We start from the raw sequence: 19372 nt of genomic DNA, 5'->3' as shown, positions 1-19372 counted from the left end.
TTCAAATAATGAACTCATCATCAAGCTTTAATTATTTGAATCAGCTGTGTAGTGCTAGGCTAAATCAATTTCATATTCAACCACCAAATATAACATTTTGTGCAGTTGGCTATGCATACCCAAATAAGCTTCACTCCTTCCGTAAGAAACGGTGTTAATGGAAGTCATCAAACTTTTTACAAAGCAATCAAGTTCAATCAGCTGCACCTGGTTTCCATTCTGCCTCCTTCTTCTGGTGGTGATTAGTCTACCTGTGACTGAATGACTTTTTTTTTGTCCCTTTGGTTCGTAGCAAGGGAGTTTCAAAGCAACTAGTTTTGCTTTTCTTGCTGTCTTTACTTTCTGCTATTATCTGACCAGTACTAGTATTGTTTGCTGGGGATTTGTATAGCGAAATGATGGCTGCAAGTCTTGGCATTAGTATTGCGTAAGTTTGATTTTCTTAAATTCTGAGTTTGAAGTCACTTGGAAAAATGCAAAACAATTTTGATGTGTTGTGGTTTACCTGTGAGAAATGGCAGATATTAATTTAACTTTCTCCCAGACTATCATTACTTTATTTGGGAGTTCTTGGAAGTCCAAAAGGTTACAGTATTCCAGAAGGTATGTAGAGTTCTTTTCATTGATCAAGGTCTGCATGAGTCTTCTAATGTACCCTTACCCTAACCTGAATTGTCTCCTGTAGGAGTGGCTATACAGTCTGAATGTCGGGATCGATACCTGTGGGTGCATGTTGGTTGGTCTGGCAACGCCCCTCAGTTTGAGGCTGTAGGTGGGTGATAACAAGGTTTAAGTATTTAGTTGTATTACTTTAGACCTTGCTTAAAGTGTGGCTCAATTTGATTTAAACTGTTTATGATTGAACGATTTGGTGTCCTCAGTCTTAGATAGTGGGTCCTCAATATTGGCATTAATGACAATAGTAGGCAATAAGTATCCTATAGTAGGATGGAGTATATTTGTTTAATGTAATTGATGGGCAGAGTGAAATGTAGCGTCCTCTTCTCTGCAGATGCGGCTGGTGTGCATCCCATAGATGAAAAGAATGCGTCCCGGTGTGGTTACACCATCAGCACCTTCAAGATGGATGGCTACACCACTCTCAGGGCTTCCTACTTCTCCTGTCACATTGACAACCAGGTAGCCTATTGGTGCATCCCAATAACTCATTCCTCCTGAAGTGTTCACTACTTCCTGCAATGTAAAAGCATTTGATTGGTGGAGGCATGGGCTAGTGGGAGTTTCCACGATAACAAGTGAACACTTTGGGGGGGATAATTGGGATATACCCTATGTCTCACTCTAGGAAAGCAGAGTGCTAAAGTCTTAGCCCAACCTGATTCAACTGACTCAATGAATCAATGGTGGTTTGATGATTTGAATGAGGTGGTGAATAGGGTGTGTTGGTTTAAGGGATGGAACACAAAGGTGCAGGCTGAGGACCTGGACTCAAACTCCTGTCTTCCCATACTGAACTGTCATCTTGCTGAGCTGATCAAACCTGATGACTAACAAATATTTGCGGTTTCAGAACGATGAGGTATTCACCTTCCAGTTCAATATCATTGTCATGGATGCCAAGGACCGACAGTCGTGCTACCCTTTGTCTCAGACCTGCTCCCTGCTACTGCCCTGGTCCCAACGGGAGGTTATATGTGAAGAGGACTACATGGAGGTACAGTAAGGCTGCCTTTTCCGGTCCTGGGGGCCTAGCCCAGTGTGCATACTGGGTTTCACACAGAGTAGAAACGCAATTTGCTTTGTCAAATGAACTCTGATAAATGCCCAATCAAATTACTATGTTTTTTACCATTATTTAAGATTCAAACTAATTGATTGATTAGAACTTCTGCTGGCATATAGTGGGCCTCCAGAACCAGAATTGGAAAGTCCATCAAATTGTTTTTCTTCGACAGTTAGATGACCCCTCTTAAATATAGTCCTATATCCCTTAGGTAACTGTGGGGAGAGATGTGCCTTGTACTACCTCTGAAGGAACCTCAAAGGAAGCATGGAGGGCTGCCCATTCTGTTGTAAGCCACATCCTTTAGAAGTATTCAACATGTTTCTTAAGTATAATCTTTGCATTGAAACATGTTCAAGCTTATGTTGACTCAATACTGAATCCTCTCTTAGGCACAAAATATAGCCAATTCTGCATGGCAGGTAATGTTCCTAAAGGATGAGGATGAAATGGCCACCATGCCCATCACCGAAGCCCATCGACTGGGTTACGAGCTGAGTGCCACTCCGAAAAGGGTTGTCTTCCGCTCTCCCTACAGACAAAATCACTCGGAAATCATAATGGTGGGTATTTCAAGAAATGCTATGCGTTTCTGTGCTGATCTGAAAACAATATTGAAAGAAATATGGTGGGAGCCCTCAAGACGCTTGCTCTTATAGCGGTGTATTCCCAATCAGTGCAGATGAGGAAACGTTGAACTTCTAAAATATAAAACTGGCAAACCCTTTTCCCAACCATTGTCTTTCTACTCTCAGGTTGACGGTGTTGCGGTGGAGGTCATTCACGGGACAGTGTTCTTCAGTCAGAAAATGATGGTGGTCATGATTGACATATCTGTGGCCTGCACCATAAGTATATTTATTTGTATTCCCCTATATCGCTAAAGAATGGTATTTAACAATGCCACTACCATCAGCTGCAGCAGATTTTGATAACTCCATGCAAATTAGTTTTTTTATATTCAAATATAATGCACGTAATCATCCAAGACAACTGTGGATTAATATTTACTCATAGTTCTTCAGATAAGCCATGAAATTGTGCTTCAATGACCAGGTTTCCAGTGAAATACATGTAGGATAAATGACAGGCCAGATTAGAAACTGAATATTCTGTAAAACTTTCCAAATGTTGACAAAACAAAATACATAAGATGGGATAATTTTGTCAGTAAAATTATGAGAAATGTCGGAAACTCTTTAACGTGCAAATATTATAATAACCATATCGAGAACTTGTGACGCGATGGCATGTGTGGTTCTCCCACTACGACTGGTCCGGCAAGCATGCAGTTTATTAGACTACTGATGAATGAACTTCACAGGGTGGTGAAAGTACAAGGAGGTGCGCTTGACGCTCCTTTCCAATAAATATCGGTCTTATTCTGGTGACATGATCAGCGCTTGGCTTCTGTTTGACAAATAAATACTCGCTCTTTTGATACATTTTCTCATGTAGGCTATAAGTGTGCTCTAGGCAGAAGCGCCATCTGCGTGTTTTTGGCTAGCGCGAACATGCCACTAACTATGGGTACGCTCTTAACATTTTTTTGTGAACTATTAGTTAAATGCAATTGAAACCCATTAAACGTTTTTTTTTTATTCAGTACATGGGAATTTTTTACGTGCACTGTCATCTGCAACAATTTGAGGGAAACATCTCTGAAATGCCGTTTTTTTTTTTTAAATCCAGACTTTAGAATATTCGCATGAAAATGTCGCCAATTAGATGGAAACCTAAATGTAAATACAATCCCTCATCCACCTCTTGAAAGGAATTGGCATTTGAAAGAAATTCTGTTGTAATCGCTGAACTATTTCAAATTGAGTACTTGTTTAAAATCTACCTACTGTGTGCACATAGTGGCATTTGAAAATAGAGTACTCATTTAGTGATCATGTACAAACCTTCAATCGAGTATTTGTGCTCATCCCTACACTGTTAACCAGAGTTCTTCAAATCTGAGCCTGGACGTTCGGAGTAGCCCTACTGATGGTTTTCTGTTCTAGCTGATAATGGTCTAAATATGTCGCTGATTGGTGACGTGTCTACCATTCTAAAGACTTGCATTGCTTTCTCGCTCTCAGACCCAGGATACTTTGACGGGGTCAGGCTACTCTGGGAGACCCCCAGGATCATGACACCGTTGGTTCACAGCGGCTTTGGCTTTGAGAGCAAGCAGATCAACGTGGGCGTGGAGAGCCAACTGCTAGATGAGGGCACGGCGAGGGCCAGGGGCTACACTCTAGAAGTCAAAGGGCTCATGGTACAGATGGGTGTCCCCTTTGGTGCCGAAGGAGGATATAGGAAGGTAAAAGCCACTGGACTTTAGCTCCGATCTGGGTGCAGACATAGCCTGGGTGGCAGTCTGTTTCTGCTCAACTACAAACTCCTTATGGAATTGTCATAAAAACAGTTTGGCATTTTCTTTTGCCTACTCCATTGTCAATCTGGGACTAGACTAGGTTCAACTGGTGCCAGGTTTTCAAACTGCGGCCCCAGAGAGCTGCTGGGTGTGAAGGCTTTTCTCTCCAGCACTGAGATGACGCATGTTTAAATGCCCAATACAGCTGTTTATCACAATATATAATTCCTGGGTAACAATTAAGTACATGTTTGTGATTAAAGAAACAAATGGCTTCTTAACCAAGGGCAATTTTTCAAGAAAATATCTTGCTAAGACTGTGTGGGAGTGGTCTGAGTGGGGAGGGGAAATCAGAAAATTAGCTGTAATTGGTAGTTTGAATTATAAAAAAAAAAAAATTGGTCTAAGTAATTTACAGCATGGTGATGTCACTATGGAAGGCCAAAATTCATCCCACCAAAACAAGCTGGAACTTATTAAACAGCTCTTGCACTAAAAGGGCATTCATTTTATATTTCATATACACAGGAAAGTCAAGTTTGTCTACACTGGGCCTTTTTTCAATTTTAAATAAATCAACTAGGCCTAATCTTTCATCTGGACCACAATTGAGCAAGTATTTTTGTGTTGGGCTGACACAAGCCTGCACCAAGTAGCTCTCTGGGACTGGAGTTAGAAGACCTGATCTATAGTGAACAAAAATAAACGCAACAATTTCAATGATTTTTACCGAGTTAGTTCAATTGACTGATTTCGTTATATGAAATGCATTCGTTAGGCCCTAATCTATGGATTTCACATGACTGGACTGGGGCGCTGCCATGGGTGGGCCTGGGAGGGCATAGGCCCCCCACTGGGGAGCCAGGCCCAGCCAATAAGAATTAGTTTTTTCCCACAAGGGCTTTATTAGACATACTCCTCAGTTTCATCAGTTTACAAGGTGGCTGGTCTCAGATGATCCTGTATGTGAAAGTCCTAGACTGGCGTGGTTACACATGGTCTGCGGTTGAGAGGGTGGTTGTAAGTACTGCTAAATTCTCTAAAATGACGTTGGCGGCGGCTTATGGTAGAGAAATTAGAGAAACTCTGGCAACAGCTCTGGTGGCCGTTCCTGCAGTCAGCATGACAATTGCAAGCTCCCTCAATGTAGACATCTGTGGCATTTTATTGTACCCAGCACAAGGTGCACCTGTGTAATCAAAGTTTAATCAGCTTCTCGATATGCCACACCTGTCAGCTGGATGGATTATGTTGGCAAAAGAGAAATGCTCACTAACAGGGATGTAATCCAATGAGAAATAATATTTGTGCATATGGACAATATCCGGGATCTTTTTATTTCGGCTCATGAAACCTTTTACATGTTGCATTTTTATATTTTTGTTCAACATAATATATTCGTAGATAACGTTTACCTAGTGTGCTTTTAAACTTAAATTAATTATAAAACTAGATTATTGCTTATTCACGACAGCTTGAAGTGCAAGTTAACACAGTAAACTGTATTTTTAGAGTTTGGTGAAAAACAATATCTACCGGGAGATGTACGTGGCTTTCCTGTTCTATGAGCATGTGTTCTCTCATGTCTACACTGATGGTAGCACTGTTGAAACGAGACACCGGCTGCTCAGGGTAGTGGACACTCCATTGCTGTGCCGGCACCCCTTCACCATTGACGTCGCCGCCCTTCCTCCATACCACAGTATGTTCATCCTTTTTGCACATAACGAACATGTGGTTACAATAACCAAGGTGTTATTTCCCATGTGCTTTGTGGCATTGCTGATTTCTTGTTAATTCTGGTAATTTGGCTACTTAACTATTTCCTCCATTACTCCTCCAGAGACCAGCTTTGAAGAGCATACGTTCAACGTGTACTTGGGGAACATTCCTCACGATGTGGCTCTGATGGGAGTGAAGTTGAATGAAAAGCAGTTCTCTGTGTCAGATGCTGCAGAACATGGCTACACCATCAGTAAGATCGTCCATGCCAATGGCACCCATGTCTATACTATCAGGGTTCCTTTTGACGACAAGGCTGTGCATAGGACGGTGAGTACATTTTGGATCAAACATTTCCATAAATGGAGCTTATAGTCATGAATTGCAACTTTGAAAAAATACTAGATTAAAAAATATATATATTTCTTAATAGTACTTAGGTGAGGGGCTCTTCCAGTACTCCATGGACATGAACTACACGTTAAGCATCATGCCCCAGGAAGAGGCTTACTACCATCTAGCCTCTGTTATGGAACAGCTCAGCAACGCATGTAAGGACTTGATTTGAAGACCTCTTTGTTTTACTTCAAGCGTAACATTTTACTTTGAAGACCTTGCTAAAGTAACTTGCTTACAAAAATCTGCATTCTCACCCCAATCCCTCCTGAGCTCAAAGGGGTTTGCACAAGAGGAGGCATTGTCTTTGACATGACCCAGCCAAGACTGGGATACCTGTGGGAGATCGGGGTCGGTCATGACCCTCTAACACCTGAGCTGGTGGCTGAAAGAGGGTACAACCTGCGAAACGAAAGCCATATTTTGACCTTGGAGGTGCCACTGTTCACTGTTGGCTACACTTATGAGGTACAGTATGTTGTCAATTCTAAAGCAGTGTTTCTCAATCCATTCCTAGGGGAAACCCAAAGGGTGCACATTTTTGGTCTAGCCCAGCACTAAAACACAACTGATACAGCTAATCACAGGCTTGGAAAATAGCTGAATCTGTTGTGTTGATGCTGGTGTAGAACAAAAAAAGATCAGTGTCTCAATCCATTCTTAGGCAGCGGTTCCCAAACTTTTTCTCACCCCCTTATACATTTGGGTCACAGCTCGTGTTCCCCATCCCCAATACACTCACGCATTTATATTTTTGAAAGCCCTATTGCTGTACAATGATGTACACACATATATTTGTTCGCATTTCACTTCATACTTTTATTTGGTAATTTACATGGGTAATTACCTTAAACCTATTTTTAATCTATACTCACTCTAATGAGATGGATGAGCCTGATGCTGGGAACACAGCATTTGTATTCAGAGCTTTATGCTTGATACAGATAAAAGTAGTTGATGTTCCACTCTCGTGAGTCGTAACCATTTAATGTATGTAAGTGCGGGAAAAGTAGTTTCACAGATGAAAAAGCAATCAGTTTATCAATGCGATTTCAGATAATCCCGGTTATTCTCCTGCGATTGACAGACAGAATTCAACCAGCGGGATTGTGGCAAGGTCCTGTCACTGGACAGTTCCAGGAATACTGTAACTCCGGTGACAGTGGCGGTGGCAATGAACGGTTGTTGGCTCCAGTCGTGGTTTTTGTGGCCTCTTGAAAGTACCTCCTGAAATGTGCATTAAGTTTTGGAGGTGATTGTTGCTTTTTGTAACATCCAGGTGCAGTTCATTCTCCTCAAACTGAATCCAGTGAATGCCTCCACACTCGTCCTCTCTATTCCACTTGCACTCCCCAGCACTCCAGCTTCTTCACAAACTCCTCAACTTTGTCAGTCAATGACATAATGTTGGTAATGGGGCCTTGCAGTGACATGTTAAGTCCGTCAAAAATGTCTGCCAGTTTTGCCAGCCATTCTGCATTGGGCGACTCTGTATCTAGTATGAATAGGTGCTCTTCATCTGTCATTTCAAACAGACGCAACAGCATTTTACCTCAACAACCACCTGACCTCAGTATGCAACAGTAGCAATTCGTGCTCAGATACCATTTATTTGCACAGGACAGCATATGTCTTGTATTTGAGGCGTGCCTTTATGAAGTACACCCTTTTTTGTTTGAAGCACGCTAATAAGCTTCTTATCAAGAGCCTTAAAGCTTCCCTGTGTAGCACAAGGAGGGAATACTACGTGTGGCACAATGGCTTGTATCTTTGTCTTCAGACCCTTGTTTACCCAGCTGTACACACGCCCATACAGTTCTCCCAACACAGCCCCTCATCCTGCATCTTCATCAAATTTGTTGAATGTTCTCAAGCACACCAAAAAAACCTCTTCATGTAGTTTCCCCTGATAGCAGTATTTGACAAATATGAGAAGGTGAGCTGCATGTGACATCAGTTGACTCATCTAGTTTTGTTATTCGATCAATCTGCTGACGCTTTCTTTTGCCACTTCATATATTTGCCGGGCAACAGTGTTATCGGACAGCGGGATTTGTTTGAGCTGACTCGCATGCCTATTGCTGCCAGGAGATTGAGTCTCACCAATAGTATGTGGCTTTTTAGATTTCTCGTATTTGAGATGACACTTAATAACAAACAGCTTGGGCTTTGGTAGTGTTTGTAGTCTGTGGTCAATGTATGCTTTTGGCCACGCAAATCTTGCTCTTTGCCACAGCCAAAATCCACCGGTTTATCAGCGTTGCGTGTTTGTGTAAATGTCTCTTCAGTTTCACTGGCTTCAAACTGTTTTTTTTAGCACATGCAACACATTGTGGATGTGGATCCCCCAATCAACCATGAGACGTGAAACCATACTGAATGTAATCGCCAGCTCACCCTTGCACTCCTTTCCCACTGGTACTAGGGTCTCACCTGCCAGCGCCTCGCTCGGCGTCATTATCAGATGGCGGTTCATCTGTTGTAGATTCACCCTCATTAATGGTTGCATTGTCTTTATTTTTGTAAATCAGCCACCCGTTCATGAGAATTAGTCAATCGAAATAAATTAATTAGGCCCTGATCTATGGATTTCACATGACAGGAAATACAGATATGAATCTGGTCACAGATGCCTTAAAAAAAAAAAAAAAAAAAAAATTGCAAAAGGTTTGCATCACAGTACTTCTGTGCATTCAAATTGCTACCAATAAAATGCAATTGTGTTTGTTGTGAGTAGCTTATGCCTGCCCATACCATAACCCCACCGCCACTGTGGGACACTCTTGACATCAGTAAACTGCTCGCCCACATGATACCATACAAGTGGTCTACGGTTGTGAGGCTGGTTGGACGTACTGCCAAATCCTCTAAAATGACGTAGGTGGCTTATGGTAGGAAAGTGAATATTAAATTCTCTGGCATACATTCCTGCAGTCAGCATGCCAATTGCACACTCCCTCAACTTGAGACATCTGTGGTGTTGTGACACAACTGCACATTTTAGTGGCCTTATCCCCAGCTCAAGGGGCACTTGTGTCATGATCATGCTGTTTAATCAGCTTTATATGCCACACCCGTCAGATGGATGGATTATTTTGGCAAAGGAGAAACGCTCACTAACAGACGTAAATTAATTTGTGCGCAGTTTGAGAAGTTGTGTCTGTATGGAACATTTCTGGGATCTTTTATTTCAGCTCGGCAAACATGGGACCAACACTTCATGTTGCGTTTATATTTTTGTTCAGTGTAGTTAGAACATTTGCGCTAATTTGGGGGTGGTCGACCAGTAAAAAGATAAAAGATTGACTAGGCCCACTACTACATTGGCGTTGAAACTATGCCACCCCCTAGCGGCTCAAGGTAAAATGACTAGCTAAAAAAAAGAAGCCGTTTGTTAATCTCCCCCTACCTGTCTGTGCCGACACCAGTTTGGGAACCACTGATCTAAGGCATGACTATCAACCAAATTTGGCAGGACATTGCCCTCTAATAGTTGCTTATAGGCCTACTTCACTGCTATGGGCCAAAACTTTTTTTATTTCAGGATATCAACTTGAGGCATTTTTATGGCATATTTGAAATACACTCAAGAGATTCAAGGACTTTGGAGATCCAGACAGCAACAGCAACACGCTGTCTTTTCAGACGTGATCAGCTTAAGTGAGTATCCATCCATAACACGCATGCTTTGTTTTTGTATTGGGCTGTCATCTGCAGCTTTGACCTTTTTTTGTCTTTCCAGTCTGTTCAACTGATGGGATCATGACTGTGGTGACCAGTACAAAAACGACCTGGCCTGCAGTGAATCCACGCAGTACGACCCTCTTGGACAGAACCTGTAAACCAAAATTAATGGACGACTCAAGAGTGCTGTTTGAGTTTGGCTTGAACACGTGCAACACCACGGTTATGGTAAGATCTCATTTAAAATATACGTTTGGAGCCTGTGGAATTTTGTTTAGTTTTAGCAGAATTTGAAAGGTCAGCCAAATTGATTTAAATCATTTATTAGGAGGGGGGAGTTTCGATTTTAACATTATCTAGATCTAAATGACAATCCCATAGAACAAACAGTATACAATAATGCTATAGGCTAGATGGTTGGAAAATTCAGTCATGAGCTTTTGACTGACTTGAGCTACACATTACAAAGTAACAGAAGTTTCCACTTGTCTTATAGGTTGAAGACTCTTCTGTAGTGTATGAAAACGAGATCCTATCTTATAGGGAGCTCATACTTGACAGCGCTTCTTTCATCTCCAGGGATTCTACATTCAGGTAAAGATCAGTCATGGTTATTTGGGAACATGATCGATCTTAGCATTTCAATGCTGTCATTTTCATTATACAATGCCCTGATCTGAATATGAACTTATTTGTGCAATATGCTACTTAAGAATACAGTAGGTGACCTAGGTGTGAATAATCATAGTCCCAAATGTCATTAATAAATCTGATCAAGAAATGTGGATTAACTGTGGCTGCATATGGCACATCTCTAATGACCTTTCCTTTTTAGACTCACAGTGCGATGCCTCTACCCACTTAGCTCAGTCAGTAGGCTGTTTGTGGACAAGACTTTTAAATCTGAAATGCCTGGGGTTGGCGCAATCAAATTCACAGGCAGCAACAAAGGTAAGATTGTTTTACATAACTACATGTAGTCTACTTTAAACACAGTTTTAAGGAACGTATAAAAAAAAAAAATCCTTTGTTTTAGATGGCGCAGCCAATAAACCAGAGCCTGACTGTCCACAGCAAGTTCCCACCAACACTGAAAGTGTCCAGGTTATCGGCACACAACCTTCTCCAAGCAATCATGAGGTGTCACAGACAGGGGGGCTTTATAGTACCAACTATGGATCTTTAACAGTTGACAACACCCTGGATCCTTCTCTCGGCCATTACAGTGGTCTCCAAAGAAGTGGTGCCCCACAATCATCCAGCAATGTACAAAGTGTTCTGAATCGCTATGGACTTGTGCAAGGTGGAAGTGCTTATGGTACTGGCCAACACAAATTAAGTGATAATGACACCCCAGCCATAAACGTCTATGAATCCACCCAGGATGTTAATACTCCACATCAAAAGGGTATGGGAATCAGGCCTGAAACTGATAGAGGCAGCAGGCTTGGTGGATATGGGCAATTTCCCATCCACAGCCCTGTCCAGGGTGACGGGATCAAAGATATCCCAGGCCACTATAAGCCTACATCTGCAAAGATGATCAATGCCCAATCTAGTATTCTCAATCCAGTTCCCAGCCACATAATCAGTACTCCTGGTGGCAGCACTCAAAATGCACAGCAACATTTGAGACCTCACCCAAACTATGAGAGTAAGAGACCAAGCAACTCTGCCCAACATGAGATGTACAATGCTGTACAATCAGCAAAGTTGCACAAACCAGCCACAAGCCATCATGCAACTGTCCAAACGGTGAACAATAAGCCCACTTTAAGCGACACCACTGCACAAAGTGGCAGCACACCGCAGCATTCTGGAGGTAACGTCCTCTCTGGCTTAGGACGCTATAGCCAATATGGTGTTTTGCAAAGTTCTGATGGCATATCTATCCCCCAGCAATATGTCAAGCCAGCCAGTGAACAATATACTCCTGACACTGTCAAGACCCCAAGACACTATGACACTCCAAGCAAGGTAAACCCTTTCCTTGCTTCCTATGTTTACCAGAATACTAAAGTACAACCTGGTTCCAACTACAACACAGATGCCCAGCGCTTTGGTGTGAAACAAGTCTTTCCTGCTAATGTGCATGGTTCTTCTCAAGTAAGTAACAGCTTCCAGCAAGTTCCCAGTCACAAGGTCCCACTAGGTGACCGTGCCCAAGGTACCTCAAGTTATGTGAAACCTGCTTCCAGAGACAACTTTGTTGTCCAAGGTGTAGATCATCAACCTACCACCAGCAAAGTCCCTGCATACAGCACGTATGGGGATAGCCAAAGTGGTTTATCTCAAGTTCCCGGTCATGATAGTCTCGGCCATGATGAAACCTCCTTTGGAGAAGTGAAGCCCACCAAAGCTCAATTGGCACCAATTAAGATGCTTGTACCTAGCCAACTTTCTGTAAACAAATATGGACCTAGCAAGGGACAATATGCCAAGCCAGCTTCAGGCCATTATGGATCCTCAGTTGGCAGGACTGAAATTGTCTACAGTGGTGCAAAACATAACACAGACTATCACAACACAGCACAGGGCACGGTCTACCAAGCTTCAGACAATGTCCAGTCTACCCCTCATTGCCATCAGCCTTCACAAATGGGAACTATCACTCAACCTAACCCCAGCAATACAAAACCTGTTCACTCTGGTATATGCCAAAGCCACAAACTTCATAATAGTGCAGCCTCTAGCTTCTATGGAACCAGCCAAGACAAAAATGATGTCCCTGTGGCTAGCGAGTATGACGCTTCCAAAAGCAATCATGTCCAACCAGCTTCTAACCCGTATGTGGGAATGCAAACCAGCTTTGTTACACCTGGTCCGTACAGTGTAACTCTGCAGAAACTAGCTACTAGCCTGCATGCTGCCTCTCAACCACATGTCCAACCCACTACTAGCCGGTATGGTGCTGCTCAACACATTGCAATCAAACTTGCCCTTAGCCAACATCAAGTTTCACAAAGTGACAGAGTTAAACCTGCTACTAGCAAGTATGTAACCCTTCAGCACCACAGCATCCAACAAGTTCCTGGCCAGGATGTTTCTCAAAGCAGTAGTGCTAAACCTGCCACAAGCACATCTCAATCGGTGCCTAGCCAGTATGATGGTTCTCAAAGCAGCAGAGTTGCCCAAGCCCCTATTGGGACTATTCCTTTTCAGCAGAACATCATACATCATACTTCTAACCAGGACAGGGGTCCACAAAGTGTCAGAGTTGAACCTACTCCCAAGTCTGCTCCTACTCAAAGTAATATCAACCAACAAGCTACTGGCCAGTATGGAGGTTCACGAAGCTACAGAGTTGAGCCAGCACCACAACAGATCAGGATCCAACCTGCCACTAGTGGCATAAGGGAACCCTCTCCCGGTCAGTCTGCTTCTTCTCACCTAAACATTGACCAACAAGCTACAAGTGCGTATAGAGGTTCACAAAGCCACAGAAGAACTCCAGCTCCTAGCAAGTATGGTGCTTCTACTGTTCAGTATGCAGCAAAAGGACACGAGCGAAATCTGCTTGCAGTCATAAGTGGTAGCAATGTTGATACTGACGGATCAGATCCTTGTGTGGAATGTTCCCTGGGCAACTCTGGAGGAAATTCAAACTTCATAAAAGTTAGCAGTGGAGGCCAGCCTATGGTTTCTCAAGACACTGGTGCCCAAGACAATCCCAGCTGTGTCAGTCCTATTTATTGTTTGTTCAACCAAGGGTCAGCCCAAAGTGGTAGAGCCCAATCAGTGGAAAAGCAACAGGACTTTTCCCAGAGCCACACTGTCCAGGATCCACCTAGCCATTTCCAACCAACATCTCAGGTTGGGAAAATAAATGGCCAACCTGACCCCATTCATGGTACCACTTCTAACTTCCATCAGCCTGTGCAGCATGGTGGTCATCTTCAAGCATTAAACAGAGGTGAAACTACACTAGGCCACCATGGGTCTGCACAGCTTACCAGTGCCCAGCTGTCACCCAGCCAAGTAAAACCAACTTCCAGCCATTACAGTAAATACCAAGATGGTTTTAGCAAGAATGCTTATGGAGCTGTCCAATCAGCCAATGGTGCCTATGAGAACACCCAGGGTGGCAATGGCCAACCTAATCGTAGACAACATGGGTCACCTTTAAGCTTCTATAGAGCTGTTCAAGTTAGTGCTAAGAAACCTTTATCAATGACCAGTGTTCAATCCCCAAGATACGGGGTTGTACAAACAGGCAATATCCAACGAGACAGAAACCCCAACACTCGTAGTCAGTATGACGCAAACTGTCTTGGTTGTGGACAAACTCTTTCAGATCACCATGGGTACTTATCTAGCCTCAAAAGCACGCAAGGTGGAGCTGAGAATAATCCCAACTTGAACTACATCTCTACAGAAAAAGTTACAAACCTGCCCAAAGTCATCAGTGGTAACTATATTGATGATGAAGGATCACATGAAAACTGTCCTGACAACTCTGGGCCAAGATCAAATAACCCTCAACACCAGGAGCAGTGACCCGGGCTGCTATGGTGGTAGTGTGCATGAAGGCATCTTGAGAGGTAGGCAATCTGTCCTATAATTATCATAATGAAAACCCAGACTATATAGCGGTGTTCAAAGCAGATTGCTTTGACAAACTACTTGAGAAAATAAGTTAAGCAATGTGCCTGTGTAGCCATAATTTCTGGATTATATAAAATGTAGATCCTTTACCTTGTAATTTTTATTTCCTCAGGTAAGCGTGGATAAAGAAATTAAAAAGCCAAAGTGAGCTGAGCACCTTGGAACATCACGCAAAATGTAACTTGTCAATTGTTTCTCTAGGATAATGTTAACTGGGGAATATTCCATGCCTATCAAGATCTTCTATCGCAATACATTTCTATTTCAGATATTACGGTGTTGGAGTTTTTAGTCTAACCTTTAAATTTAACCTTGTCTATTCAAGTGCGATTTTCGATTGGAATGTTAACTATAGCCCACAGACTGGGTTCATAGGCTACATATTGTATGGTTCTAGGACAAATTTTTACTATAATCTGTAAAGTAATGAGCTAATTCTTACTATTCAGTAAACTAACCTTCATACAAAGAATATAAATAAGTTGGTAATTTAAGATGATGAAACTACAGGAAGTAACATTTCAATGAACTTCTGGACCAGACTTATGTTTAAAGGCCCACTCTGTGAATTTACGTGTGTTTAACGTTACAGCCATCTCAAATAAAAATGTATGCCCGTTGATTCAATGTCACGTTTTTAAATGCCTCATGCACTTAATTTAAAATGGTTTATAACTCAAAATATAAGGTTTTACACCATTTGTAAATGATCTTTAACCATATTTTGAAGCTATACATTGTTTAACTAATCATGTTGACTTCATGGACTGTTAGTCCTTGCAGCTATAGCGTCATCTCTGCATTTGAGAAGTTACATTTTTCCAGCCCTAGCCATCTCAGTATAGCAAACGAAGTGGCAGGGTAGTCCAATATTAGATCTGATTAATTAGACAAAATCTAAAGGCATTCCATAGCGACTGTGATCGAGAACTTCTGGTATAATGACTACCTGCTAGCAGCATGTGTTCCGAAGTGACATCCAAAATAGGTAGGTGGTTCTGATTTGGAGAATCACTATTTGCATCACCGAGCAGTGAACGTAACGTTTTTTTAGCTGCTGCTACCCCCCCCCCCCCCAAATAAATCTAATATGGATGCCAATGTGTTCTAGCTTCGCACATGTTTTCTTCACTTCTCGTCTGGGCCAGCACCTGCCTGTTTCGGTTATCAGAGTCAAATTATCAGCACTACGACTTTCCCGAAGTGGCTCCTTTGTCCGAACCACCCAGGGATGATTCCAGAGGCTGAACCAGAACTGCATTTATTGTAGCTGGGATTTTAACAAGTCAAATTAGAGCGACAGACTGGATCAATGCTACGCTAACTTCCGCGATGCATACAAGGCCCTCCTTTCTGCACCGCCCACAACCGCAGGGCTCTCCAGAGGGTGGTGCGGTCTGCACGACGCATCACAGGGGGCAAACTACCTTCCCTCCAGGACACCTACAGCACCCGATGTCACAGGAAGGCCAAAAAGATCAAGGACAACACCCACCCGAGCCACTGCCTGTTCAACCCAATACCATCCAGAAGGCGAGGTCAGTACAGGTCCATCAAAGCTGGGACCAAGAGACATCTGTTTTTAAATCTTAAGGCCATCACTAACAGAGGCTGCTGCCTACCTACAAATGTGAAATCTTTGACCACTTTAATAAATGGATCACAAGTCACTTTAATGCCACTTCAATAATGTTTACATATCTTGCATTACTCATCTCATGTGTATATACTGTATTTTATACCATCTATTGCATCTTGCCTCTGTCATTGCTCATCCATATATGTATATATTCTTATTCCATTCCTTAGATTTGTGTGTATTAGGTAGTTGTGGAATTGTTAGCTATTGCTGCACTGTCAGAACTAGAAGCACAAGCATTTCGCTACACTCGCAATAACATCTGCTAACCATATGTATGTGACCAATTTGATTTAAGTTTCTTGTTCATTGTTCGGTGACGCTGTGGCGAAATCCTGCACGGAGCCTTCACCGTGCGCTGCCACTTTAAGAGCGCATCAGCAGTAAGGAAGGAGGAAATAAAGACAGCTCTTTCAGCTCTCGGGAGGAGCTCTTGGTTGGCGCGACAGTTTGATGGTGTGTGCTATGCTGCAGAAGTTTGGTTTATTTTCAGCGTGTGTAGTTTATAAAGTATTTAACTCAATCATCGGTGTGACCGCTCTAGGTCGTGGTTGTTATCGTTTGGGACCGCGCCGGTTATGGATCTCATGGATTAGTAGCAACATTGTTGCGAAGCTTTGACATACAAACCATCGGACAGTCAGACAGTACACCGGCACGTCTGAAGACCACAGCTAAGATCTCTCTTGTTCTCTTTCTCTTCCCTCTATCATTCCAGTGCTTTACCCTGCAACAGACTTTCTATTTTTGAAATGCATTTCCCATTGAAGTTCATTAGAGCTGGACTATTATTGCCCTGCCAGAAGTATTTGGGTGGACATTTTAGTTAAAAGGGAGGTTGCTTGCAAGTTGTGTATTGTTATTTAAACTGTATTGAGGTGGGGTGTACTAATGACATGTGGCTGAGAAGATTGTGGACATTTTTAAGGCCTTTGTTGTGACTGACATATGCTCTGCACTCCTCCACTGGAAGATAATAAATATTACTGCAAATCCTCTGTTGATGGCTGGGTTCTTTCTTGTATGAAGTTGCTGTTCAATTGCTCTGCCATTATTATTGTATGAGGTATTCTGGTTGGGGTTACCCCTGTGCTGTGATGTGGGTTTTATAGGGTGTGTATTCTCTTTTCTCTCCACTGGCTGTCTGGTAAACAGGCTACACTCTAGGCAGTCTCTTCTGCTGATGTGTGTGGGTCTGGTAGTGGTATTCTATTTTCCTTTCGGCATGGTTAATACCTGCCTGGCGCCCGAACCAAATCTTTAACTTTACCCCTTTCTAATAAATACCGCTCCAATGCAAATGATTATTCTTTTTATCAGAAGTCTCCCGAATATTTGTTTTATATATGGATGTAGCTATGGACATGGGGCACATGCTGCTAGCAGGTAGTCATTGTACCAGAAGTTCTCAAACGCAATCGCTATGGAATGCCCATAGACATTGTCTTATTCATTAATCAGAGGTCTAATATTGGGCTAGTGGCATGATTGTAGACTTCAAAACCATATGCATATCATTCATTTAAAATTCCCATATGTATGATGTGCAATTATTTTTTATGATTGGCCTTACAGCAAGACCATAACACAATTAACTGAACTTAGAACAGTATCTTTCATTCCAACTGAGGGTGAACACTTCATAATGGGTTTGAAGACTGTATTATTGTTACTATTTCTCAAATCATAAAACAGCATGGGGGTTATGAAACATTTAGCAAAGCCCACAAGATGTAACCAAATGCTGATTTTTTTTTTTTTTTTTTTTCCCCCCTAAAGGCATGGATAGTCTATGATTTGTGAAACATTTATGTAGCATAGTGCTTATGATGTCATTATGCACTATATATACTTTTTGTTTAATCTAACTGCAAGGATTTCTTCCCAATACCATCAAGCTTATTTGAACAGTTGTCTTTCTATTTGTGAAGCACTTTTCTTACATTGTCTGCTTAACATCGGAGACAAGCATGTAATATGGTGCATTTTCACATATGCAATATTTCTCTAAATATGGATTTAGACTTTGGGCAGAGGATATTTGTGTAATACTGCATAGTGGTAAGCTCTATTTCTCTATTTTTTGTGATGCTGAAGTCTTATGCAATATGCAGGTCTCACCATCTGCTGAGACGAATTGCCCCACAGCTGATGAAATCCCACCACTGCCCTCCACGAATTGCACCTCGGACACGATGATGTTGTCCTCCAGCACAGACCCACAGCTCGTGCATACTGCATTGCCCCGAGCCTGATCGAGGTCGATCTCGGAACATCCACAGTTCTTGCATATGCGGGAAGTCATGTCTGTGGTGTCCGCCCAAATAAACCTGTATCAAAAGAGGATAATTTGTCATTTTTCACTTCTGTGTAACGTTGGCTACATAATCGTATTTACACATTCCCCCTGCAATGTGTTGATTACACCAGTAGACCACAATTGACAAGCCATCAATATATTGCTTTAGAGAAGATTTTGCAAGCAATTACTGAAATAGTTCGGACAACACATGTTTACATTACAGTAAAGTGGGACATTTTTGCGCTCATTGTCACAACAGTACCAAAGTCAAGATAACCAGCTAGCTAACCCATTTAATGTGTAGCTAGCTACATTAGCAACTAGATATCACACACCCACTACTGTAATGTTAGTGCAGAAGGGGAGACATGCATGGCAAAATATGTTTTCATTTAAGTTTCAAAGCCGAGATAGTACTTACTATCTTTATATATAGCAAGCTACCTGACGTTATTCAAAGTGTAATACCAGCGCGGTGTTCGCTAGTTCTTGTAATGGCGACAAAGAAATCCAGTACAGGAAGAAACACTTCAGACGCTATGGATACTTGGTTAACTCTTTTCTCATAGTAAAAAGACTGTGCATATGCTAAAAGCTGGTTCTCAAAACATGTTCACGTGATACGATATGCCGTTTAAAAGGGTAATTGTTAGCAAATTTCATATCCCATTCGACAAGGTAGCTTATGTTTTGGTGTTTTGACTTTCGCAAAACCTACTCGGCATAAGCTAAACCAAATATTTTATTTTCAGGGTAAGGATGACAACTTCAGGATGAGTATTTCATTGCATTTATTGAAACTATGTACACAGTATTCTTATTTGTGTATCCCAATTATTATGTACACCGAAATATAATGAAATCACTTTACAGTTAGTAGCTATTGCTTTCAAAAAAAGTTTTTAAATGTACACC

The 19372-nt window shown here is 42.0% G+C and overlaps 1 protein-coding gene across 1 annotated transcript in view; it reads right to left on the bottom strand.

The window, feature by feature from the left end:
- brf1b (BRF1 RNA polymerase III transcription initiation factor subunit b) overlaps positions 1 to 19165 on the bottom strand; it is a 130251-nt gene extending 111086 nt beyond the window's left edge. Inside the window, exons 1-2 of the mRNA XM_038968134.1 lie at positions 18879 to 19165; positions 18277 to 18485 (exon numbers count right to left, since the gene is read on the bottom strand). Coding sequence (XP_038824062.1) covers positions 18277 to 18460 — 184 coding nt within the window. The 5' untranslated portion in view covers positions 18461 to 18485; positions 18879 to 19165. The remainder of the gene's footprint in view (positions 1 to 18276; positions 18486 to 18878) is intronic.
- Between the last annotated feature and the right edge of the window lie 207 nt (positions 19166 to 19372).

Source organism: Salvelinus namaycush, chromosome 29 (genome assembly GCF_016432855.1).
Source record: "Salvelinus namaycush isolate Seneca chromosome 29, SaNama_1.0, whole genome shotgun sequence".
Classification (NCBI taxonomy): Eukaryota; Metazoa; Chordata; class Actinopteri; order Salmoniformes; family Salmonidae; genus Salvelinus; species Salvelinus namaycush.
This window is presented reverse-complemented; position numbering and strand designations above follow the sequence as displayed.